Source organism: Leptodactylus fuscus, chromosome 2, assembly GCF_031893055.1.
Source record: "Leptodactylus fuscus isolate aLepFus1 chromosome 2, aLepFus1.hap2, whole genome shotgun sequence".
Taxonomy (NCBI): domain Eukaryota; kingdom Metazoa; phylum Chordata; class Amphibia; order Anura; family Leptodactylidae; genus Leptodactylus; species Leptodactylus fuscus.
The window spans coordinates 175,000,816-175,028,714 of record NC_134266.1 but is presented as its reverse complement, the minus strand read 5'-3'; the positions used below and the strand labels follow the sequence as shown (position 1 = coordinate 175,028,714).

At 41.0% G+C, this 27,899-nt stretch overlaps 1 protein-coding gene across 2 annotated transcripts in view; it reads right to left on the bottom strand.

The window, feature by feature from the left end:
- The window catches only part of AFF3 (ALF transcription elongation factor 3), a 249,554-nt gene that overhangs the window by 79,623 nt on the left and 142,032 nt on the right, over window positions 1-27,899 (bottom strand). For both annotated transcript variants that reach the window (XM_075265104.1, XM_075265105.1), the window contains exons 4-5: window positions 17,151-17,187; window positions 9,276-9,327 (exon numbers count right to left, since the gene is read on the bottom strand). In XM_075265104.1, coding sequence (XP_075121205.1) covers window positions 9,276-9,327; window positions 17,151-17,187 — 89 coding nt within the window. The remainder of the gene's footprint in view (window positions 1-9,275; window positions 9,328-17,150; window positions 17,188-27,899) is intronic.

The window sequence follows — 27,899 nt, the reverse complement described above, 5'->3', positions numbered from 1 at the left end:
TCGGCAGTCATGCTGATGCTTCCTTAGCAGAGCCCCGGCATAACTGCCGGTTGTATGTGATCCAGAAGGTGAAGTGGGGGTGTGTCTTATTTTCGGAGAAACAGGGTAATGATCCTTTCTGAACTCAAAGGGAAATTGGATGTTACATCCCAAACCTTAATGGTCTGGAGACAAACTGGGCAAAGTCATGAAAAGGACTTCACAAGGGGGATATCCTAGATATGGATTCCATTTGTGGCTGATTGATTTCAAACCTTCACTCCTCAGACCCTGGCAGACTTGATGTCTGCATACAATATACATCACCTTCCTGGATACAAGGGTAAACTTTGCTATCGCAGCAGGGAAGATCCTAAAGGGATTTGTATTCAAGCTTTTCTAAAAAATGTAATGTCCGCAGTAGGTCATCAAAGGAAATATAGTATTATGATGATATTTTACGAGGGGAGCATCATACAGTCGCACCGATAAATTCCTCAGGTGCACAAGACTTGAACGGATGCATCAAGTCCAAGCACAGCACTGTTGGGAGCATGGAAAAGGTCCAGACACTGAACTCCCTACCAAAGGGGATCTGTGGAGTCACTCTTGGTGTCTATGCTATGGAAACATTGCCACAAACCCAAACATACCCCACACTTGATAGTATGGTGGTCTGGCAAGGAGTTATTATTATATGTAGTTTTCTGGTCAAAGGATTTAGGGCTGGGCCTCATCTCCTGGTGACATCATACAAGGAGGAGATTAGCACAGGTATATGGTCTCAGTCCAGGGAGTGAAGGAAGCGGTTATCCTGGGAGAGATGTGAGGACACATATGTTCTGTTGTTAACTGAAGGGAGTGCCCTGAAAACAGCAGAGGCCTCAGGGAACCAGACTGTGAATTCTTCTTGGTAGTCATTTAATCCTATTTTTTTCTGTATTGTATTCCTTGTTTTTACCTGTATTTTTTTGACCATCCACTGATGTATATTCTGTATACTTTATCGGCTAGTACTGACCCATTCAGGTAAACAAATATATATAATTCATAAAGCTCATTTCATGTTGTCCTACAAACCCTGGTACTCACGGTGAGTGGGAGGAAAGATCGTAGGTAAGCCAAGTGTTTTGGCAAAGTGGTATTCTTCATACCTAGTTTAACCTTAATGTCTAAAATAGTTAAAGAAAACCACAATAAAAAGATGATTGAATATAAACATTTATTTTTCATTATTCATTTAATTGGTTGGTAAGTGTTCCAAATAACAATAAGAGTTGGTATGATTTCTAGCAAAACATATGCAATATGGAATGATCGCATTATGTAACTAAGCAGATGGGGAAAGAAAATAAGCTTTGAGAAGTTAATGTATTCATATGTGATTTGCAGAAATAAGATCGGTCATGCTAAATAATGTCCTAAATGTACATTTTTTTGCAGTTTAAATGACTCTCAAGTCAGGAACAAAATTGCTCAGGAGGAAGGAAAAAATCTTTGCGAACACTGTGTGTGTTTATCTAGGTTATTTTAGAAATCTCTTTGGCTCAGAAAGATTGAATCAGCCCTTTGACTGAAATCTTGCCTGATTCACAGAGTGGATTATCCAAGACAGTGTTAAAGTAAACTGATGCATGCACAAGACATCATTTGTCTACTGTCAGCCAGATAGTGTGGGATTAAAGTGTCAGACATGAGCTCACATCACTTCTCAACCCCTGCTGCTAACTTTATTCATAACTACAGTTTTTTTTCATGATGGTCTATTGCGAAAATAAATTATAGAGTATGAATTATTAGATTTTTCAGTAGTACATATGAATATATGAATCTTTGCGATATATTTTATTAAGGGAAACTCAACTTCCTCACCTTCCAGCACTCAGTGGTTTTCCCCTCTCCCTACCAAACAGACTCTTAAAATGTTTAGAAACCCTTTTGGTCAAAATTATATTGGAAGGAGGGATAAACTATAACAGGAATTGTCTGTCATTGCCTATGTGTAATGAAGTTATTTTCATCAGTTGTCCTTGACAGTAGACCCTGCATGGATCAGCTGTCTGGAGGTGAATTCAATGTCTATATTATACAGTGCACAGAGTCAAAAGCAGATAGCTCTGTGCCCTGCATAGTGGCTTTTTTGATCGAGTATTTTTGGGAAAAGTCTACCATGCATTGCCAACTTTAACCTGTGGAAGGGATGGAGGAGTATATTACAGTCTGTTTCTACTCCAACCTGACTGTGAACACTTATGTCAGTTGTAAACAACTGTGTGCACGCAGCAGCCCTGATTAAACGGAACGACTGGCACACAGGCAGTACATGGATGTTATCCATGCTGGACGTGCTTCCCTGATCCCATTCATTCAATGAATAGGAGCCGCGGAAGCATGTCCACAAAACCAGTTAGATATAGGATCTGTCCTGAGTTTTGCCACCCGTGTATTTCACGGTCATGTGCGTGGGCCGACAGAAATTAAAGGGTCAGTGTGCTATGCTGGAAAAAAACAGATAGCACACTGAACCACGAGCACCTGAACCACCTAGCAACCCCAGACCCTTACACCTATATGCTGTATGCTCAGGCTTCTTATGCAGGCTATGTGCTATTTTTTATATTTAGACCTCCTCAACTTTTTATCAGATTTTCCCATTATATATTACTTTCCAACTACAAGATAAAGCTCCTGAAACTGGAAGCTTTGAATTTCTCTTTACTCTATCCTTTCTGAGCCATCATTCTTGCTAATACATTTAGGAGTCCATGTGACCCCCCCCCCATGACCCCTGAACTTTATGAAACCAATTTTCCTCCTATGCTTGGAGTGATCAATGCAGATCTGGCTTGTAGGTCCCAGTGGTCCTTCATTTGATTCAGCCACTGCTCCATTTTGAAAATGAATGTGCTACCATGTATCCTCTCTAGATACTGCCAGAATCCCCGAAGATTATTTTGACAAGATTTCTTCTTTGAAAAACAAGTTCACAAAGGCTGATAAACTGGCCAGTATAGCCAGATCAATTGTATTCGGATTTAAACACTTGAGGGGGTTTGAACTAGTGTATATGCAAACCTATTATGTAGCACTTCTCTAGGGTAATTGACTTCTATTGCCATGCTGGGATAAAATTTTGGGTGGTGATGGAGTCCTCCTTGCACCACAGTTTTTCACCTCACCCCTCTTCAGTCGCTGGGGTTTCTCATTCTCAGGAAGTCAGCGTTCCCTCCAGGTTTGAAGGAATACACCTTCAAACGCTTGTTGAGGTGTACAGAGGGCTTCAGATTTTCTGCAGGAAGACTTGTGGGCCCCTGTTGACTTGACATGGCTCATCTGATACTTCCTTGCCCCCCCCCCCCTACTGAAACAAAACAGTGTTTGAGGCATTTTGGCTCTCCAATATTCCTTTTCACTTATATACGTACTGGGATCTTCTTCAGATCTCCCCACCTCATCAGTAATTGGGAGCAGGACCACATGTGCTCTTTCTCTGACTTGCAGGTATCAATAGAGTTTTCCGTATGGCAGGCTGTCTATCCCCAGGCACCTTCAGTAAGTGGGGTATACATTTCTCTCCAGGTTTTACCACATGCCTACTAAGTTGCCTACCTTGATGCCATGGTGCCGTCTCTGTGCTTGTGCTGCCAGAAGGGAGGGGGAGACCTTCTCCACATTTTTAGAAGTATCCCACCCTTGTGTATTTATGGAGAGAGTTGTATTATTGTGTAATTAATTACTCAAATACATGGTGGAGGGGAGGCTTTCCAAAATATTTGGTTTTATTAATTAATTTGCAAATATTTGACAGAATACAAATCCATCATGCCTGCTTCCTGTTTGTTTCTCTCCATACAGGTGGGATCCTGGAGTAGTAAGTCTTCTTGATCTTCTCTCGCCTTTTTTCTTCTCCCTTCTCTTCAGCTTCTTCCCTATATTCCATCCACTGTTCATTTCTCCTTCTTCTGCCTCTATTGATTTAGTCTGATGGGCTGTGCCCCCATTTGAGACCAAACACTTTAATAGGTTTCCTCCACAATTTTGCAAATTCTTTAGGCTACAGGATCAGCTATTGTATTTGTGTCTTAACTTTTGAAAATGTTATAAATAAAAGTTTAAAATGAATGTGTAAGGGCTGAAAACTGGGAGGAAGAGAATGGCAGAGAGAGAGAGTCCCAAACTCGACCCAGCCCATATCCCAACCTCCTTACCTCACTGTCCTAATGACAAAGACAAATAGGCAGCAGTCCCTTCTCTACATAAGTGTAAATACAAAATGCGGACAAGACAACACACCACAGGGTGACCACAAGCAAAGGGTCAAAGCCAGAGATGAGGCAGTAACAATCCAAAAGAGGTCAGAGGTCAGAAGTCAGTATATACAATACAATACAGAGCAAGTAGAAAAGCCTAGCAAGGATTACTGTAAGTCACAATAGCCAGCAAACATGAGTGTTCTGATGACCTCTTTATAGGAAATCCAGAACCTGCCCCAGGTTTGATCGGCAGATAGGCTGTCAGTCACACAGGTAAGGCTAAGATTAACTATTTGAGGAGCAGAGGGAAAAAAGGTGTAAGAGATGGGTGTGGTGGAAAAATCAATACAAAGATGAGTATGGGTACTAGGAGGCACAGATCCACGCACACTGGTGGATCTTTAATGACATTAGGAGATCAGATGTTGTGGTATAAAACAGGTTTTTTTATTACGAGACAAATAAGATGCACGACGCGTTTCGGACCACCACGGGTCCTTTCTCAAGTGCAGGAATTGCTGAGTCCGCCGGGTGAGATACATATATGCCTACAAAATTGCCAAATGTCAGTCTATTATTTGGAATAGTCAGAATGAAAATTACAGGATATAGTGCTTTATTTGAAAAAAAAAAGACATGAAAAAGTTTTAACAAAATTATCCAAATATATATATACACACACAATCCAGTAAAAGATAAAAAAAACACCATTATGCATTAGTAGAAAACATTAATAGCCAAGAAAGAAAGAACGTTGACTTCATGCAGTCCAAGAAAAAAGTCATCCAGTGAGTACATACTCAAACTCACCTCGGTTATGCCAAAAAATATCAGTTATCCAATAAGCAGCTTTTATTTACTGCCCTCCTGGTATTTATCCCCAGCCAATACTCATACCAAAGGAAGGAGTTTACTTTGTAGATCACCTCCTTCACTGCAGTCGAATCAACACATTTCCAGACCAATAACTTCCAAACTTGACACACTCAATATATACTATTTGCTATCGATCTTGCCCAACTGAGGATAGCTATCAGTCCAATATTAAAGAAGCTTGGATCAGGAGACAGACTTCTTTGTTAACTTTTCACATATCCTAAATATCAGGGTAAATACTTATATCCAGAAGTGAGTAATCTTAGGACAACCCCACCAACAGTATAAGAGGTCACACTTATTTTCACAACCTTTCAGACACATCAAGAATTTCTTTCCCATGAATTTCCCAATTTTCGCAGGATCAATATTATTTCACCTCAACTTTCCTCAAAATCACTGGGCACTGGATGATAATAATAATGATGATGACTGGATGATAATTGCTGTTAGATATTCCTCTAATGACAAGTGTCCCTCAACATACCTTCTTCCAGAGTGATCTATGGTATGCTTTGGTCATGCGTACACTAAAACACAAGAATTACAGCAACATATGTAGCAGCATAATAATAGGCTTTGAAATCTAGAAAGCCAAAGCCAAATACATAATCTCCGTAGTGACTTGAGGTTGCTTTACTCCCAAACCCTCAGAGGCAGTGACCTAAAACTATTACATATATTGCATGTATATTATGGCCCTCTGGAATCCCACAGTTGCAAGAAGTAGGGTCCTCAAAAGCTGTGAGTGCGCAGTCACTCTCTATAGATGATATGGAAGCAGGCGAGAATACTATAGGGAAGCCCTTTAAAATGAATCCAAAAACAAGTAAAGTAACTTAATAAAATAAATCTGTTTCCTTCTTTGTACTTGTTCCTCCAGATGGCAATACAACTCTTCCTTACAATCCAAGCATTCCCTGTCTGAAACGGCAATTATATGACACTTTTTAAGCACTATGGCAGTAAAGTACAATGTTCAAGGAAATTATCTTGCTGACTGACTGCCAGGTTTTCTGATAACACTTTCAAATTTCGCCAAGGCCTTATTATCTCTTTGACTAAATCATCAGAAAAGCAGAACAATCATTACATTTATATTTGCCAGTCAGACACTGTAATACCAATTTATTGCAGATGTCAAAGCTCCAAGAATTGTATGAGTCTGTTAGATCTGTTTGTAAAGATTATTTCTTATGGTGACCAAACAAATAAAAAACAAACTATAAATTATAGGGAAGACCCATGATTCAGCATATATAGAGCTTAAAGCGTTCCTATCTGTTCAGTACTTTTAAGGATAAGCTGCCATTTGTGTGTACATCAGGAATAATATTATATTGGCCATTACATACACTATGTGATCAAAAGTATCCGGACACCGGTCTGAAAATGACTTACAAGTTTGTGGCGCCCTCCATCGGTAATGCTGGAATTCAATATGTTGTTGGCCCACCCTTAGCCTTGATGACAGCTTCTACTCTCGCAGGCATACATTCAATCAGGTGCTGGAAGGTTTCTTGGGGAATGGCAGCCCATTCTTCACGGAGTGCTGCACTGAGGAGAGGTATCGATGTAGGTCGGTGAGGCCTGGCACGAAGTCGGCGTTCCAAAACATCCCAAAGGTGTTCTATAGGATTCAAGTCAGGACTCTGTGCAGGCCAGTCCATTACAGAGATGTTATTGTCATGTAACCACTCCGCCACAGGCCGTGCAGTATGAACAGGTGCTCGATCGTGTTGAAAGATGCAATTGCCATCCACGAATTGCTCTTCAACAGTGGGAAGCAAGAAAGTGTTTAAAACATCAATGTAGGCCTGTGCTGTGATAGTGCCACGCAAAACAACAAGGGGTGCAAGCCCCCACCATGAAAAACATGACCAAACCATAACACCACCGCCTCCGAATTTTACTGTTGGCACTACACACGCTGGCAGATGACGTTCACCGGGCATTCGCCATACCCACACCCTGCCATCGGATTGCCACATTGTGTACCGTGATTGGTCACTCCACACATTTTTCCACTGTTCAATCGTCCAATGTTTACTCTCCTTACACCAAGTAAGGCGTCGTTTGGCATTGACCTGTGTCATGTGTGGCACCCAATCACCTGACCACGTTCGAAGTCCATGAGTTCCGCGGAGCACCCCATTCTGCTCTCTCACGATGTCTAATGTCTACTGAGGTCACGGATATGGAGTACCTGGCAGTAGGTGGCAGCACAATGCACCTAATATGAAAAACTTATGTTTTGGGGGGTATCTGGATACTTTTGATCACATAGTGTACCTTGTGTTCAGCAATTTTTCGCTATTTTCCTTTGCTCTATTTTTTTCATTTTCAGATCTCCCTGAGCTGGTGTTTGGAGACTAGCGGTGGGAGGAAATTCTGCGCTGTAAGGCTGAGTGCACACGGGTCTTTCTGGTTCGGAAACTGAGGCGGAGGCTGCCTCAGCTTCCGGACCAAAGACAAGGTAGCTGCGACTGGACGCCGGTGCAGTGCACCGGCATCTAGTCGCGCATTCCTGCTCCAGATTGGGCCCAATGAATGGGCCTAGTTCGGGAGGAGGGAGCATCTTCAGGCAGATTCACGAGGCGAATCAGCCTGAAGAATGAGCATGTCTATTCCTTTTTCCGGGAGCCGAAAGAAACGGCTCCTGGAAAAAAGATCTGACCCAAAATACCCCGTGTGAACTCAGCCTTTCACTTAGAAACATCATGAAATCATGAATGACATTTCAGAGACATAAAAGAAGTTAGAAAGAAGGGGTTATTTTAGTGCATCTATGAAATGTAGTTCTGTTACTGTATCTATGCAGTAACTTTGGTTCTAGTATTATATCTATGCAGTAAACACAACTCTGGCATTGTATCTGTACAGTAAACTTGATTCTGGTATAGTTTCTACAGTCATGGCCAAAATTTTTCGAAAGAGAAAATTATTGCAGTTACACATATTCTGTTATACACATGTTTATTTAATTTATGTGTACTGGGACAACACCAAAAAAAAAACAGAGAAAAAAATTATATAATTTCATGCAAAACTCCAAAAATAGGTTGACAAATTTACAGGCACCCTCAAGTTAATGTTTGGTTACACACACTTTGGAAAAAAATAAAAAAATAAAAAAATAAGCTCCTTACACCTCTCAACTGGAATTTTGGAAAACACTCTTCGGGTGCATTCACACTAAGTATACGCTGAACTGATTCCGTTACGTAAAACATGTTCAGAATCAGCGCGTACAAAGCAGATCCCATTCATTTTAATGGGAGTCGGCATACGAGCGCTCCCCATAGAAATGAATGGGCTGCTTTTTTCCCTATCGGTTTCAATGTGAAACGCACAAGATTTGTCAAAGTTACATCATGGTATCTGATACTGCTATCCTTCCCTCCAAAACTGAAAAAATGGCCAATAGAAGCTCCAAACCAAGTCTTATTTTGTTAAAGTTTAGAACTGCTAACTTCATTGCAGGTACTTAGTTGGAAATTTTCACTAAGAAAAAGTTAAGAAACACTGCTCTATCCGAATGATGGAGGATTAATCTAATTAGTGGGAAAACACCTTTAACTTATCAGATATGCATACTATATATATGCACACTATAAATAAGAGGTGTAACTGGATGTTCCCAGTGCAAAATCTGTAATGGGGCCCCTAGCTAATTTGTGCTTTAGGCTGAGGCCCCACGTTGGAAATGCATCTTTTTTTGCTGCAGATTTTGCTGCAGTTTTTTGAGCCAATGCCAGGTGTGCATTGAGCAGAAGGGAGAAGAATAAGAGCTTCTTATATATATCCTCTTCCTATTGTAGTCAGTCTTGGTTTAAAAAACGCAGCAAAATTTGCAACAAAAAAGCAACTTTTCTGCAAAATGGGGCCTTTTACTGTCCCGCCAAAGTGTATGGTATTCTATTGAATCCCATCCACACATTGCAGAACAATACCCAAATTTCCAAATCCATTGTCAGTTATACTTACAGAAATGCTGGCGGTAAAGTAAATGCGGCACAACTACAAAATTAAGATAAGTCCCTATGGAATGTACATCACTGTGCTTGGCATTTGGTGAAAAGGCTGCGGCATTCGCTGAATATCCTTTTATATAGGTAACAATGCAATAAAGTATGAAAAGAAAAAAATGACAAAAATAACACTTACGATAACTGTGCTGCACAGTGCATTGGGCTTCTGACCTTCAAATCGCCATGCTCTTCAAAAAAGACAGAGTAAAGTATAGTTAATGTATTAATTTTCAACATTTACAACAATTTTATTTTTATCTTTTGGTATGGTGGTAAGTTTTGGCACCTCTGAAATTTTTTTCCAGAAAATTATTGCAATTACACATGTTTTTTTTTTGTTATACAGTACAGATGTTTATGTTCTTTATGTGTATTGAAACACAACAAAGTAAGTAAAAAAAGGCAAAAAGGACATCATTTCACACAAAACTTCAAAAATGGTCTGGATGAAATTGTTGGCACCTTCTAAACATTGTGGGTAAATAACTTTGTTTCAAGCATGTGATGCTTGTTTAGATTCACCTGTGGCAAGTAACAGGTGTGGGCAATATAAAAATCACATGTGAAACTAGATAAAAAGGAGAGAAGTTGACTCAATCTTTGCATTGTGTGTCTGTGTGTGCCACACTAAGCATGGAGAACAGAAAGAGGAGACAAAAAATGTCTGAGGACTTGAGAACCAAAACAGTGGAAAAATATGAACAATCTCAAGATTACAAGTCCATCTCCAGAGATCTCAATGTTCCTTTATCCACAGTGTGTAACATAATCAAGAAGTTTACAACCCATGATGCTGTAGTTAATCTCCTTAGACGTGGACAGAAGAGAAAAATTGATGGAAGGTTGCAACACAGGATAGTTCGGATGGTGGTTAAGCACCACCAATCAAGTTCCAAAGAAATTCAAGCTGAGCGGCCACACGGTGGCTCAGTGGTTAGCACTGCAGCCTTGCAGCACTGGAGTCCTGGTGTTCAAATCCTGCCAAGGGCAAAAAACCATCTGCAAGGAGTTTGTATGTTCTCCCCGTGTTTGCATGGATTTCCATCTCATATTCCAAAAGACATACTGATAGGGAAAAAATGTACATTGTGAGCTCTATGTGGGGCTCACAATCTACATTAAAAAATAAATAAATAAATTTGAGCTGTACTGCAGGCTCAAGGCACAGTGTCAGTGCAAACTATTTCTCATCTTTTGAATGAAAGAATTGCTATGGCAGCAGACCCAGGAGGACCCCACTGCTGACACAGAGACATAAAAATCTAGACTGCAATTTGCCAAAATGTACGTGAGTAAGCCAAAATCTTTTTGGAAAAATGTCTTATGGACTGATGAGACCTAGACACAACTTTTTGGTAAAGCACATCATTCTACTATTTACCGAAAATGGAAGACCTACAAAGAAAAGAACACAGTAACAATAGTCAAATATGGTGGAGGTTCAAAAATGCTTTGGGGTTATTTTGCTGCCTCTGGCACTGGATGCCTTGACTGCGTGCAAAGCATCAGGATATCTGAAGATTACAAAAGGATTTTAGGTTGCAATATAGGCTCCAGTGACAAAAATCTGGGTTTGTGTCCTAAGTCATGGATCTTCCAGCTGGACAATGACCTCAAACATACTTCAAAAAGCACCCAGAAATGGTTGGAAGCAAAGAGATGTAATGGTTAACAATAAGTCCAGGTCTAAATCCCATTGAACACCCGTGGAGGTGCTTTTGGGAGAAGGCACTCTTCAAATATGAGAGACCTGGAGCAGTTTGCAACAGACAAGTGGTCCAAAATTCCAGTTGAAAGGTCTAAGGAGCTTCATTATTATAGGAACCAGCTGATTTCAGTTATTTTTTTCCAAAGGCTGTAGAACCAAATATTAATTTAAGGGTGGCAGTAATTTTGTCCAGACCATTTTTGGTGTTTTGCATGAAATTATATCATTTTTAGCTTTTTTTTTTTTCTCTGCTTCTTTGTACTGTTCAAAAAGAAATAAACATGTGTATAACAAAACATGTGTAGTTGGAATAATTTTCTAGGAGAAATACTTCATTTTCTGGAAAGTAACTGTGCTAAAAATGAAACTTATTAAGGCGGCCCCACTTTGTAAGAACGCTATGTTTTACAGTACCTGGTTAATCCCACCCACACATTTCAGAAAAAAATCTGCAGTAAAAAAGTAGCATTTTTGAAAATCACAGCGTGTCATTTGTACCTATGGAAATGCTGGTGTTTCCGTTACAGGTATAAAAGGGGCAGAAAAGTCTGCATAGGAAAATGCTGAAGACTTTCTGTAAAAAACGTTGTGGATAAAAAACGCGGTACATTTCCCTGTGGTCTTTTCTGCAGATTTTTTTTTTTTTTTTACTGAGGTTCGCTATGTTGGGCCTTAGCCAAAGCCAAGAATAGGAAAAGGAATGGGTAATATTTTGGAAGCACTTTTACTACTTTCTGCTCAATCCTCTCCTGACTTTGCCTCAAAAGACTGCTGCAAAATCTGCAACAAAAAAGCTGCATTACCATAATGTGGGGCCTCAAAAAAAAACACAGCAAAATCTAGAAAAAAAAAAAGCTGCGTTTCCACAACATGGGACCTCAGCCTGTGGACTTTCTATGAAAAATGCTGCGTAAAAAACTGCAATGTGTTTCAGCCGCAGTCTTTTCCACAGCATTTTTTGGCTGTGTCTCAGTACGTGAAGCCTTAGCTTAAAGGTTTGCCTGCTTTTATCCAAAAAGAGCTCCACATTTGTCTACAGGTTATATAAGGTATTGCATCTGAGCCTGAATAATTTCAGTGGGGCTGAGCAGCAATACCAACCAACGTTAAGACAGGTGTAGTGCTCTTTCTAAAAGAAAGCAGACATATTTTTCTAATCTTGGGCTACCCCTTTAACGCTGAAACCCCACATAGCGACACACAGCAAAAAACATTGCGGAAAAAACGTGATGGAAACGCATCAAGGTTTTTTCCGCAGTGTTTTTCATTGCGTTTTCTCAGTATTTTCCTCTGAAGGATTTGTGCCCCTATTATACCATTATGGAAAACACCAGAGTTTCCGCAGGTATAATAGAGATGTTAATTTCATCCTGCAATATATGAATGGGACTAGTCAGAATCTCATCCACTTTGCAGGTACTGTAAAACACTGCATTTTCGCAACGTGGGGCTTTACCCTTAAAAAAACATGATCAGTGATTTATTATATTGACATGTCATATGTCTATATTTTCTTTCAGCAATAACAAAATACATCACAGTGTAAGAAAATGAATCTACATTGTGCTAACATTTGTGCTTCAGTTTATCATACTATCAGTATATTATACATCACATTCCTGCATTTTATTAACAAAATATAGTCTAGAAAAATCCTACGTCAGGCATAAATGCTGTGTGCGTGTACATATAGGGATTTTATGCTTGGTGGTTGTTAAACCAGACTATATAATGATAGAAGAAGTAGATTATTATGGATGCTTTCATATTTCTTTATCAAGAAAAAATGTAGCATTTCCCCCCTCTAATACATAATAGCTCTTGCTTTTTTTCAAAGACGTAAAGAGCTGTGAAGAATAATTTTGCTGTTATTTGATGCAACTTGATAAACTTTATTTGTTTTTTTTATTTTGTTTTCAATCAAAATCTAAAATCTATGGCTCTTTATGAAACAAAATGAATCAGCACACAGTCCACATTGCATTTTAATGATCAACTACATGAAATTACTGGCCCAGTTATAAATCCAGTTTTACAACAGGCTGAATTCTAAATTAGTCATTATATCAACATAGCATAAAAGGCCTTTATATTTACAGCTAAATTCCTGTTTTTACGCTACACATAAACAAACTTTAAATTGGCCTTAAAATGTGAATGTCTTATGGATGGAGCTCTTATATCTCTCTTCACTTTAATATCCACACAAAGTACACTGTGACTTGAACGGAGAGAAATATAGTTCATTCTACCCATTCCTTATTGCTGTTCACAAGGGTTTTATTTTACCAACTTTACTTTGGAAACCTTTACTTCACTCAAAACATGTGACTTCAGATACGTCTGCTTCTTTACAGATAGAGGTGTGTTCTATACAACTGAGAACTGCATTTGGCTTTAACATACAATACTGGAGTTTTGCAATGAGGCTTTTACCAGTGCAGCGTACACAGATGGAGCACATGGATTCAATGGGAGTCATTTATCACCTGCCCACATTTAGGCCACATTTTTTGCAGGTGAGCTTTTTTTATGACTAGTTTTATGGTGGTGTCTATTTATGATGTAGGTGCACCTTCTTGTTAAAGGGATTCTATGATTAGAATCCCATTTTTTAAGACTTACACGTAGGAATAGCCTTAAGAAAGGCTATTCTTCTATTACCTTTAGAAGTCTTCTCCACGTCACCATTCAGTAGATATCCTGGTTTTATTTAGTATGCCAATGAGTTATCTCGCAGCACTGGGGGCGGGCCCCAGCGCTCAAACAGCACTGGGGGTGTCCTCTGTGCTGTGAGAAAACTCGATCTTCTGGAACGCCTCCCCACGATATCTTCTTCCAATGGTTTCTTCTGGATTTAAATGTCACGCATGCGCAGTCAGCTCAGCCATCAGGCAGAGCAGACTGAGCATGTCTACGGCCATTTTCTTGTGCCACTTACACAAGCGTACTGTGCATGCAGTACATTCATGTAAGCGGCCACAAGAAAATGACCGCAGACATGCGCAGTCGGCTCTGTCATTGGAAGAAGACTTCGCGGAGAAGAAGATGGAGGCGGGACTGGAGAGTTTTCTTGCAGCACTGGGGATGCCCCTAGTGCTGTTTGAGCACTGGGGACCGCCCCCAGTGCTGCGAGACAAACTCATTTGCATACCGAAGTAAACCGGGATATCTACTGAATGGCGGCATAGGGAAGACTTCTAAAGGTAGGAGAAGAATAGGCTTTCTTAAGGCTATTCCAACATGTTAGACTTAAAAAGTGGGATTCTAATGATAGAATCCCTTTAAATGTTGTGCACGTGTTACTATAGATGCGTCTTTATAAGCTATGCGCACTTTTCCACTTTTTTGTTCAAACAGGCACAATTTCCCTATTATAATGCTGCCTGACCTGATGGGCTCTTTTATGCTGTCCATGTACTGGAGTACTTTTTTTGACCGTTTTTGAAACAACATGGAAATTATTTAGGCCATGCTCCTTTTTCTCAACAAAAAGCAAAAGTGGCGAATGCAACATAACATCTGGATAAAAAGGTGCAAATAATTCATGAATGAAGTACAGGGCAGATTAAAAAAAAAAAAACAGAAAAAGGTGCAATTAACACCAAAAATGTTCCCTAATTTATTTTACTTGTACAAGCTGTACAGCTGAAAACTGAAGTAATTCAGAGTAAAAGCACATTCAGTTTTAATTTACATTTGGCAACTATGCCTAGACTTTTTAACCCCTTCCCACCTCAGGAATTTATCAATTTTTGTTTTTGATTCCCCATCTTTCAAATGCCATAACTATTATATTTTTTCATTTACAGAGCCATGGGAGAGCTTAATTTTTGCAGTAAAACTGTACTTCATAATAGAATTATTTAATATTCCAAGCAATGTACTGGGAATCTGGAAAAAAAAATCAGAATGGAGAAAAATGGAGAAAAACTGCATTTGCACAACTTTCCTATGGGTTTTGTTTTTACAATGTACACTGTACAGTGAAAATGACATATCTGTATTCTATGGGTCAGTACAATTCCAGGGATCCCAAATTTATATAAAAAATAAATCCTTGGAGTCACCATATTCTGACACCCATCATTTTTTTTATGTATCTTATTATTTAAATCATGTTAGGAAAAGTCTATTACTTAATTTTGATTTCAATTTTTGAGAGGTGAAATAGCGAAAATACGTTGGTTCAGGTCTCTTGATTGATTTGCGTTAACCATATTTTTATGTTTGTAGACCAGATGTTTGCAATACAGGTAGTCCTCGACTTACGACGTTGATCCGTTCTTGCGCGGCGTCGTAAACCGAATTTCGACGTAAGTCGGAAACCTACCATACCGACACCGCGTAGGAACGGATCAACGTGATTTAGTGTGCAGCGGCTCGGAACTACCCCCCCCCCTTTAAAATAAAACCCTGAAACAGAATGTGAAACTTACCGAACGGTGCAGGGTGAGCGGGCGGGCATTCAGGCCTCCTCTTCCTCCGATGTTCCGTCCTCCTCCTCCGGCGCTCGCGAACTGATAATGGCCTGGGTGCATGCGCAGTAGCCGTAGTAGAAGCATTATGATACTGCGCATGCGCCCAGGCCATTATCAGTTCGCAAGCGCCGGAGGAAGTGGTCAGGACATCGGAGGAAGAGGAGGCCTGAATGCCCGCCCGCCCACCCTGCACCGTTCGGTAAGTTTCACATTCTTTTTCAGGGTTTTATTTTACAAGTTCACTTGTAACAGCAAGCTGCCAGCTCTCTTCCGATGAGCAAGGACGAGCCTGCTGCAGAACCAGCATTGATTTGCCGCAGGCTAGTCCTTGCTAGCTGGGAGTTTTCTGTTACAACGGAGCTCTCATCTCTAGTTGTAACCACGAAATGTCGTAACCCGAGGACTACCTGTACATTGCAAAATACCAGCAGTATTGAAATAGGCTCCTGGCTGTCATGTGAATGGAACAAGATCTGGGGGCCAGTGATCCACCCCAAAATGGCGCATGGCCGTTGGGAAAATAGCACCTGGGTAAGCTTTGAGGGGATTAATGCCCATGATGAGTGCAGGAACTGATTGGGAGCATTGCAGCCAGGACTATGCTATAATATACCGGCAGTTATGGCGACCATTCAGCTCCTCAGCGACTGCTATATTTAAATATCTTACATTCATTGCCGTGACATCACTATATTTGCCAATATGTAAATTTGCTTCTTGGAGCACTTAGAGTATTGCAGCTTTCCATTTTGGAGCAATGGCAATGCCCTCATTGTGCCAAAGAGGTCATTTGCATATGGGGTTTATATGCTGGGTTTTGGTCGTATGAGTATATTGATGTATAATTTTGTATTCAGTATAACAACTTATCCATTGAAATCTCTATGCTATGAAGTGAAAGAATTATACGCTTTCCCTGTTAAAGACTTGAGATTGTGTAGCATAGGTTATTGCCTCACTAGTGTTTCCTTATTTTTTTGCCTTTGTGTGGACTATATGTCCTGACAAGGGTGACAATGAGTTGGATTTTTGCCCTGAGATCACAGTCCCTACTGCTAAAGTATAAGGGGGCATTCACACGGAGTAACACAACGCTGATTCTGGCACCATAACTCACGTAAAACATTGAAATCAATGGGAGGCTTTTTAACCCATTAATTTCAATGTGTTACGCACGTTAAACGGAACCCATTGAAGTCAAAGGGATTCTTTTTTGCAGCGCTGATTCTTACGCGAGTTATCGTACCAGAATCAGCGCCGTGTTACTCTGTGTGAATGTCCCCTTAAACTTCTGAATCCTATAGGGTTTTTTTTTCTTAAGGCTACCTTTAAATCAGTGCAGCAGCATGTATACGTGGTAGTAATGGAGCAGTGTTCCCTATGGACCTCCTTTCTATGCGTCATACGTTTTATTAATACATGCTTGCTTCATATTTGCAAAATTAATATTTTTGTGCAACCACCAGGGTGATTTTAATTTATATTTCAGTTTTTTGATGGGTTTGCATATTATATAGCAATTAAAAATGATGGTTTATTTCTACCTCTCCCATACCAATGGCATTTCTGTAAGGACTGTATCATTTGTTTCTCAAGAGAACATATAAAACTACCATATATGACATTAAGCATGTGCCAGACCAAATTTCACATAATTTCTCTTTCAGAAGTAACAGTGTAATACAAATGCGCCAGTATTTGCAGTCACTGCTTCTTTGTAGTAAGTCTTACAACAAATATATTCATATCAAACTCCGAACATCTGCTGCCTACCTGATCACAACATATGTTATGAAATATAAATAAGGAAAAAGTTTCTTACTTTGACTGCAAAATCCCATGCTGCTATGTAGATAATCCTGAAAAGGAAAAACACATTTCTTATAAGGTTATACATATCTACTGTAATTATATATTTCTTTCTACTTCAAGATACAGTGAATATCTATCTAGCTCTTCTCAATAAAACCATTTTTACTCCTCAAGGAAACCAAATGTACCCCTAACTGAGAGAAGAAAAGGACCACAAAAGTCTTTCTTTGTCATTAAATTGTGGTTGTTAGGCCCTGTTTACTCTAATGATAAAATACTATGGCTATGGTCAGGCTCTGAGTTCTGCTCATGTAGATGTAGCGGATGCAAAATACAAAACTCGTCTTACAGTCTAACATGACATCTTCTTCTCTAACCTTTCCTTAATACCATGATCCTAGGGGTAGTCTTGGTAACCAATGTTGATGAGACCCAAACTCCTGCTTTCCAAGAATATAGGGAAGGGTAGTCTGAGACTGCCACCAAATTGATAATTCAATTTCTGTCTCAGGCTGAAGCCCCATGTTGCGGAAACGCAGCTTCTTTTGTTGTAGATGTTTCGGTGTTTTTTAGCCAAATCTAGGATTGGCTTGGAAAGGAATGGGAAATACATAGGAAGGTCTTATACTTCTACCATCTGCTCAATTCACCCCTGGTTTTGGCTCAAAAAAACCACAACAATATCTGCAACAAAAAAAGCTGCATTTCTGAAACATGGGATTTCAGCCTTAAACTGAAAAATAATCATGAAAACACATTCTTTTAGTGCATGCACTTCTGGTTTTCACTTATAAAAATTATAAATTTTTTCACTTATGAAAAATATGGATCTAAAGCACAGATTGAAAATGGCTTTAGACCTGGTGCTATGGTTATCACAACTGGTCTGTGTATTGGGGCCAAAAAAATTGCAGTAAAATGTAGCCACACTATGCAGGTCTTAGCCAGAAAATTGAGTAAAGAAAGTGATAAATGTTGATATAAGCTTTGTAGGGCACAACAAGCAAAACTTCTCCTGGAATGAATTTCTACATTAATCCATTTTATCTCTAGAGGCACACATGGTAAATGAATGAAAATCATTATTCTACTAAATACAGGTTAGACGGTATTTCTTGTTGGAAACAGAAGTTGCTGATTCTTGCTTTAATGGGATATTCTATTTATATTGGCATAGTAATCAATTCATATAATACTAGCTTACCTAAACACAATTCACCACAATTTATACTACATATACCGCAGTATTAGCACAGTCAAGTACCTGTGTCAATGCTAGAGGGTGTCATTAAATTCAACTGCTGTTCTCTGAAAGACTTAATGATGGATTTAATGGTGTTAAATGAGAAAAAAGCCCTTGGCATTTACAGTCTCATTTACACAATATATAAACGTACTGTAATTCCATCAGCCTGTTTTACTCAAAGATCAGATCTTCAGTCATGTAGAGAGTAGTCAAGTGAAGGCTTCAATCAAGACCACCCAGAAATAATCCTGTAAGCAGTACAAGTATGCTTTCACCAAATGTATAATGCTGTTCACACTTGTGTTATGGCTTCTGTTCATAACTACATTCACTGCAAAACTGGAACATGAAGAAACCCATTGACTTACAATATGGTTCACCTGGAGTGTATTATGGTATCCACTGTTTTGGAAATTAAAATTTACCAGGTCTATTACGGTGGATTTACACATGGCAATTTTAGTAGCATTCATTACTGAAATTACATGCAAAATTTGGGCAAAAAGACACCATAGTCTGGCAAAACCATTACAAAATAAGAAAAGGTTTTGCGGCCCGAACACAACACTTAAGAAAAAAAATATACAATAAGAAAAATTGTAGCATTCTGTCAGTCCTAATGTTTTTTTCAGGGACAACTTTTTTTTAGTTTATTAGCACATATTTTTATGTACATTAAATATTAATAAATACAAATGAAACATAATGATGGCAATATGCAAACAAAATCCAAAATAGATTTTACTTAGAATTTTTTAAAGGGCCACTCAAAAATGTCTCTAATAAAAACACATTTAAACTAAAGGCCCACGTTGTGAAAAAAAAAACTGAGTTTTTGCCACTTTAGGCTAAGGCCCCAAATTACGGAAACGCAGCTTTTTTTGTTGTAGATTTTGCTGCGTTTTTTGAACCAAAAACAAGAATGGCTACAAAAGGAATGGTAAATATACAGTAAGTTCTTATACTTTTACCTTCTACTTAGCGCCACACCTCTAATGAGGTGACGTGAGGCGCCCGCCTGGGGCGGCTCACGGGAGGGGGGCGGCGGCGGCCCGGGCCATTTTTTTTTTTTTACTTTTTTTTCTTTGAACCAGAGCAGGAGAGCTGCCGCTCTCCTTGCGCTGGATCAGTCGTCTTCATCACGCTGCCTACGCTGATTCGTAGATGTCTGACTGCTGAGAGAAGAGGAACGCGGAGGCAACGGGAGCAGCAGCAGCACAATCGGTAAGTATAATAACTTTTTTCTTGTTTTATAATAGGCCGCTACCTGCTGGAGTATCTCACAGTGAACCCCACACTCAAGGGAGACGTAGAGAAGATTCTGCATAGGACAGATCTTGTTCACACTATACAACTATTGTGAAGGCTCGGAGGATCTCCATCTCACAGGAATACAGGCCTTTGCCAAATTTAGGAGGTGTCTAAGGAGGGAGCGTTTGTACCTGCCAAGGGAAATGTCATGGTGATGGGGAAATATCCAAGAAGAATCATCAGCAAGGGACCAATCCGTGATAGCATGGATAATCATTTGTACCTTAGTCCAGAACCACCTGAGCCTGAAGCAGCCCCAGAAAATATGTAGCAGGGTCCTCCAGCCCGCATCTCCAACAGAGAGGAGAGACTTATAAGTTGGTCTCTTGGTATGATTTGCTAATTCAGGTCTTGTGGGTCAACAGCACTATTTTCTGTCTCTGTTCTGTAGAGAAGGAGAGTCCCAGGTCACTTTTCCATTTCAGTAGAAATTGTGGAAGCCAAAATCCATGGTGGAATGGATTTTCATGGCCAAATGGACCCAACAAAAATGAATGGATCCATTTTTAATAGAGATGAGTGAGTACTGTTCAGATCAGCCAATCCGAACAGCACGCTCGCATCGAAATGAATGGACGTAGCCAGCACGCGGGGGGTTAAGCGGCCGTCCGCCGTCAAAGCGGAAGTACCAGGTGCATCCATTCATTTCTATGGAGCGTGCTGTTCGGATCGGCTGATCCGAACAGTACTCGCTCATCTCTAATTTTTAATGGATGTAAAACGGAAAGTTGTCCAAGTTGTCACATCTGTTAAACTAGATCAGTGGGTTGGGTCAAAAAATCCAAAGAATTGCATCCATTTTGTTTTTTTAAAAAACACATTAAAGCAGGTGCCAAATGGATGATATTCAGCTATCAAAAACAGAACAGAACAGATGTAAAATGTAGGTAAAACTGCCAACTGCATGCAAATAAGGCCAAATGTAACATTCTATGTTTTACCTAGTGCTTACAACAAGCAGTATTGATCACAAATTACTAGGGGTTAAATGGAGAAGATTAGAGATTTCTCGAGCTATGACTGAAAGTTACACTCCTGCTCCAATACACTTATACAACTGATCTCAAGGCTATAATAGCACATTATGTTTCTGGAATGCACTCTTGATGGCAATTACAGCGCTATACAGAAGGGATTAAAGATGATATATGCAATGCAGATTGGTTTATGCATCCACGCAGGATTCACTAGTATTACAGTATGTATTACAGTAAAACTATTTTGTAATCCTTTTAAAGATTATGTACTTATTTAACATTTTTAACATGTATTGTTTTGTAAGACAAAAAATCAGAATACAAAGAACAAGATGTAAAGCCTAGCAGTTCTATAAAAGGTGTGCATGCTTTCAAGTATACAGAGAAATGAAAACTAAAATTTAACAGTAAATTTTGAGAATGCAGCCACATTTATGAAAACTGTCTTAAAGAAAAACAACCAATCACAGCACAGATTTCATTTCTTCTTCTGCATTTGAAAAAAAAGCTGTTTATTTTTATGATAGTTTTCATGAATCGGCCTTAATATCTTTATGAAGCTTTGTATGTCACTATATACATTAACTAAACCATGATGGATCCATGGCAGAGCTAATGGCTGCTTCTAATGTTCTCGGTTACAGAGTCTACTTTGTGTTCTAAATATTGTAACTGTTTATTTCCTGGTAAGATAATGGCAAAAGCCTCAATCAATAAGCGTACAAGGAAGAACCGGAAAATCAATAGCAGAACCAATTTAACATACCGTAATTCACAAGTAAAAGCCACCACCTAGGTATAAAGCAGATAGCACAAATGTGTTTCTTTAGTAACATTAGATTGGGATTAGATTCTTCTCCTTTACATATGCAGTAGATACAGGATACCCACTAAAGACCACACATGACAAAAATATCAAATGAGATTAATTCCTGTCTATATGTTGTAATCCAACTGCATAAAAACAACTTCTTTGTGCTCTGAGCACTTGAGGGCAACATGCATTAATTTTCTGACCTCTTAATGTTTTAAACATAGTTGTGGGGTGCCTCCTAATTGTATGATGTCTGCCTCACTTTCTAAACAGAAAACCATTGATAGGGTGCTAATTAGAGATGAGCGAACACCAAAATGTTCGAAGTTCGAAATCCGATTTGAACAGTCGCTCACTGTTCGACTCTTCGAACGGGTTTCGAACCCCATTATAGTCTATGGGGAACATATACTCGTTAAGGGGGAAACCCAAATCCGTCTCTGGAGGGTCACCAAGTCCACTATGACACCCCAGGAAATGATACCAACACCTCTGGAATGACACCGGGACAGCAGGGGAAGCATGTCTGGGGGCATATAAGTCACTTTATTACATGGAAATCCCTGTCAGCTTGCGATTTTCGCAAGCTAACTTTTTCCAATAGGAATGCATTGGCCAGCGCTTATTGGCCAGTTTACAGAAATCGGCCAATCAGCGCTGGCTCTGCTGGAGGAGGCGGAGTCTAAGATCGCTCCACACCAGTCTCCATTCAGGTCCGACCTTAGACTCCGCCTCCTCCGTCAGAGCCAGCGTTGATTGGCCGAATTCTGTAAACTGGCCAATCAGCGCTGGCCAATGTATTCTATTGGCGTGATGAAGCAGAGCTGAATGTGTGTGCTGAGCTCAACTACGCCGGTGGTGTAGCCAAGAGTTCAGTGCACGGCCAGCTCTGCTATGCCGGAGATTGAGCAGAGTTGGCCGTGCGCTCCGGTGGTGTAGCAGAGCCGAGGGTGCAGAAGGGTTCAAGTGCACCCTTGGCTCTGATGTAGCAGAGCTGTGTGTGCACAAGGGTTAGAACGCACACTCCGTTCGGAGATGTAGCCGTGCTGATGCTGTCAACACTGCTACATCTGATATCGGAACACAATGGAGACTGCAGATGTAGCCGTGTTGACAGCATCAGCACGGCTACATCTCCGAGGGTGCACTTGAATCCTTCTGCACCCTCGGCGCTGCTACATCAGAGCCGAGGGTGCACTTGAATCCTTCTGCACCCTCGGCGCTGCTACATCAGAGCCGAGGGTGCACTTGAATCCTTCTGCACCCTCGGCTCTGCTACATCAGAGCCGAGGGTGCACTTGAATCCTTCTGCACCCTCGGCTCTGCTACATCAGAGCCGAGGGTGCACTTGAATCCTTCTGCACCCTCGACGCTGCTACATCAGAGCCAAGGGTGCACTTGAATCCTTCTGCACCCTCGGCTCTGCTACATCAGAGCCGAGGGTGCACTTGAATCCTTCTGCACCCTCGGCTCTGCTACATCAGAGCCGAGGGTGCACTTGAATCCTTCTGCACCCTCGGCTCTGCTACACCACCGGAGCGCACGGCCAACTCTGCTCAATCTCCGGCATAGCAGAGCTGGCCGTGCACTGAACTCTCGGCTACTCCACCGGCGTAGTTGAGCTCAGCACATACATTCAGCTCTGCTTTATCACCCAAATAGAATGCATTGGCCAGCGCTGATTGGCCAGAGTTCATAATTCGGCCAATCAGCGCTGGCTCTGCTGGAGGAGGCGGAGTCTAAGGTCGGACCAGAATGGAGACTGGTGTGGCGCGATCTTAGACTCCGCCTCCTACAGCAGAGCCAGCGCTGATTGGCTGAATTATGAACTCTGGCCAATCAGCGCTGGCCAATGCATTCCTATGGGAAAAAGTTTATTTCACAAAAATCACAATTACACACCCAATAGAGCCCCAAAAAGTTATTTTTAATAACATTCCCCCCTAAATAAAGGTTATCCCTAGCTATCCCTGCCTGTACATCTATCCCTGTCTCATAGTCACAAAGTTCACATTCTCATATGACCCGGATCTGAAATCCACTATTCGTCTAAAATGGGGGTCACCTGATTTCGGCAGCCAATGACATTTTTCCGATTTTTTTCAATGCCTCCGGTGTCGTAGTTCCTGTCCCACCTCCCCTGCGCTGTTATTGGTGCAAAAAAAGCGCCAGGGAAGGTGGGAGGGGAATCGAATTTTTTTGGAGTTTGCCACGTGATGTTCGATTTGAATCGAACACATCGAACAGCCTGATATCCGATCAAACATGAGTTCGATAGAACACTGTTCGCTCATCTCTAGTGCTAATGATTCATCCTGATAGAAAGAGACAGCTGGGATAGCAAAGAAACCTGGGTACTTGTAGTAATACCCACAACGTCTTCCTCAACCATTAAAGAAATCTCTATTTAGATTTTGGTAGAATGTGTACACAAGGTGTACTGTGTGTGGGAGGGAGAGATGTGGGGTTCAGGGTGTACTGTGTAGGGGAGAGATGTGGGATGCAGGGTGTACTGTGTGGAGGAGAGATGTGGGATGCAGGGTGTACTCAGTGGCGTAACTAGGAATGGTGGGGCCCCGTGGCGAACTTTTGACATGCCCTCCCCACCGACACCAACGCCGAAGACCTTGACCGACCCCCTCCTACGCATTCCTGCGCATTTTATTATTCCCCATGGTGGCCCCTTCACACAGTATTATCCCCCATAGTGGCCCCTGCACATAGTATTATCCCCCATAGTGGCTCCTGCATGCAGTATTATCCCCAATAGTGGCCCCTGCACACAGTATTATCCCCAATATTGTCCCCTGCACACAGTATTATCCCCCATAGTGTCCCCTGCGCACAGTATTATCCCCCATAGTGTCCCATGCACACAGTATTATCCCCCATAGTGTCCCCTGCACACAGTATTATGTCCCTTACTGGCCCCTGCACACAGTATTATCCCCCATAGTGTCCCCTGCACACAGTATTATCCCCAATAGTGTCCCCTGCACACAGTATTATCCCCCATAGTGCCCCCTGCACACAGTATTATCCCCCATAGTGTCCCATGCACACAGTATTATCCCCCATAGTGTCCCCTGCACACAGTATTATCCCCCATAGTGGCCCCTGCACACAGTATTATCCCCCATAGTGGCCCCTGCACACACTATTATCCCCCGAAAAGACCCCCCGAGTATAATGATAGCAGCTGTAGCAGCTGTCACCGGGCCCCTAATGTCCCGGGCCCTGTGGCAGCTGCCTCTGCTGCTATGGCGGTAGTTACGCCACTGAGTGTACTGTGTGGGGGAGAGATGTGGAATGCAGGATGTACTGTATGGGGGGGGGAGAGATGTGGGGTGTAAGGTGTACTGTGTGGGGGGTTTTCCTCTGTGGACTTTCTGCGTCAATTATATTTATATATTATACCTGTGAGGAAACCGCCAGCATTTCCGTAGCTATAACTGACAAGTCGAAATGGTTTTGGAAATCACAGCTTTTCTGAAATGTGTGGATAGGATTCACCATGTGGGGCCCCAGCCTACAATAGCATCAACTAACTCTAGTTTTCTATGTTTGATCAAAGGTTGCAAACTGACATAAAAAAAAAAAAATTATCAAATCTGTACATATAATGTCATCTAATGTCAACCTAGATAGGACCTACATTTCAATAGCAAGTACAGAGATGCTATTTATGATGCTCCTGCTGTTTACATAATTACTTTTGCCTTTCATTAAATATTTTACTTTTGTGCGATGAACTGTAGTAGTTGCTGAAGCAATTGAAATGCCTCTCGTCTTGCTCACATCATAGAAAAGTTCATATGCAGGGCTTTTATTTACTTCACAGTGGGTGTTCTGTACCAGAGAACATGACAAAGGCCAAATGGTGCTTGGTGTATTGTGATTCTGTTCTGTTGGAGAGTTGCATTGGAAAGTAAGTCAATATGACAATGTTCGCAGATTTCTATTTTCTCTACCTTCTTTCCTACAGAGAGCCTTTTGATTTATAATTTTTACCTTCATGCTGGTCTGTCATTATGAGTCTGCTATTCCAAATTGTCCAATTTCATAGAGGAAAATGCATAATTCCTTTTTCTTCTATAAAAGAGAGTTAACCTATTCACTACAGCAACAATAGTTAGTATATTATTTGTGTGTATAAAGATTATTAAGAATACATGATTTCTGATCTCAGAGGGGTTTTCCTGGACTATATTGTTGACCTATTCTTACGCTAGGCCATCTATATGATATTGGTGGCTCTGACACCCGTTTCAAAAGATACTGTACCGTGTAAGTACTGTGCTATACACCGTATGGCGCTGTGAATAGTATTTCAGCTCAGCTCCATTTCCTCCAGGATACTGAGCTGCAAAAAGGCCACGTAACTAATGAATCTGACGTCACATGCAGGGTTGGACTGGCCCATTGAGGTACTAGTGAATCCTCCGATGGGCCCCATGTCTCTAGGGGACCCTACTACACCTCCATTTCAGGCTTTCGGGTTACAAGATGCCAAGAGAAAAGACAAGATGTCTGCTTCTCGGCAAAGGTGGACAGAATGAAGTCACAGCATCAAGCCTCCTGTGCTGAGACGTCCTATGCGTGATTACAGTGCAGAGAGTGTGGCTTAAGAATAAGAGGCGGCTGCTCCTCCCTTCAAAAGATTGTAAGCAGGTGACTACAACTTTTATTTTTTATTTTTAAGAAGGAAAAGGAGTATTTATAGCTATAAAGAGGGAATCATTTATTTAAAGGGTAATTATGGGGCATTTTGGCTATAAAAGGTGGAATCATTAAAAAGAGTTGTGCAGGATAACTAATTTTTTTAATATACAGGGTGGCCATAATATAACCTCAGGTGTTTGGAGTCCTGTACAGGTTGACCCACTGGACGGAATTGCCTAAAATTTGTATGTGTGCTAATCAAGGCATGGGGGATCAGCAAGGTATGAAAAAAAAATAAAAATCTGTTACAGCAGCGAGGTACCGGACAATGCTGGGAACAGTGGTCATTGCCCAACTCCAACAGCGGCAGTGTCTGCAGACGATCACCTTCATGCAGGATGGAGCCCCTCCTCACATCGCAAATCCTGTGAAGAGCACCTTTTTCCCGATGACAGGATTATGAGCCGCTCATTCCCTACAGCGTCGCCACCGCACTCTCCGGATCTCACTCCTTGTGATTTCTGGTTGTGGGGACACTTGAAGGAGCGTGTTTATCGGGGTGTCAAGTCTGAGAACATGAATCAAGTTTCATATACTTTATATGTATGATGTGTTTTGGAAATACTAATTTTTCCTACAACTCTGAGACAAAGGAATTTCCAAGAGGGAGCTTGTTTGCCATGCCTCGTGGTAGAAGTCTTCAAATTACAGCAAGGGGGGTCGTCTGGGTGGAGGAAGGAAGGCTGGACATCAAAGGACTGAAACCAATAGAGAAGCTGGACAGCTCAGGAATGCCATGGGGGCAGTAACCCCTCCTTTCTTTGTCTCTAAAGTGTGTGTACTTTCAATAAAGAGCCAGTAATGCTGAGGTGGGCGAAGAGCATGGCTGGTTTGATACGGAACTCTGTGTCTGTCTCATTATTAGCGATTTGTGCACAAACATGCTCATTTAATTTGGACTGACTGATTGATCCATGATATAGTCAATATTTTGATGTTAGCAATTGGTGCCCCGTGTGAGGACTACGCAGAAGGAGATCCAGTGAGGCTTTGACCCGCACGCGCGTCACCTTAATTGAACCCCGTCATTTTCCGATGAGAGTCCGGAATCTCAGTTGATCACGGTGAGTTTACTTATATTATATATATGTATCCCCACCTGTGAATCGGGAAGTGATGGATAGTAGATTTGGTGTTCAGATGGGTCAGATGCCTGAGGCCCATACGGGACGGGCTTTCTGGACCTCTTTTCTGGTAGGTAATTAGAACTCAGCATTACTGCTTTGTCCCATGTAGCTCAATCAGTCAGGATTCTCAGTAGATGGACTGAATCTGAAAGTTGAGAATGTATATGGTCCATGTTTAAGTCAAAAGAGCCTGTCCCTGCGGGACATGAATAACCTCCATGATTTTATTGTGAAGAGAGCAGGCAAGCAGCATGTTACAGGCAATGAAAAGGTTAACAGCACGTGAAGTTGTAGTCAGTCCCAGAGGCTGTGAGAGACAATGGAATGTTCACAGCATGGTTTAGAGGCGTGTGCTATAGCAAGAGAGGGATTTTTGGAAGTTGAATGTGAATCCTTGTAAAACCAGTGACAAGTTCAGCTATACAAGACCTTTAAATTTTGGTTGGGATCTAGTAAAGAAAGTTGTAAAAGTCTGGTAAATTATGGTAACTTCAAGTATAGTTTAAGAGGTTCTGAACATCTGTGGTGATTATAACGTGGGGTTTGCTATGAACATATTCAA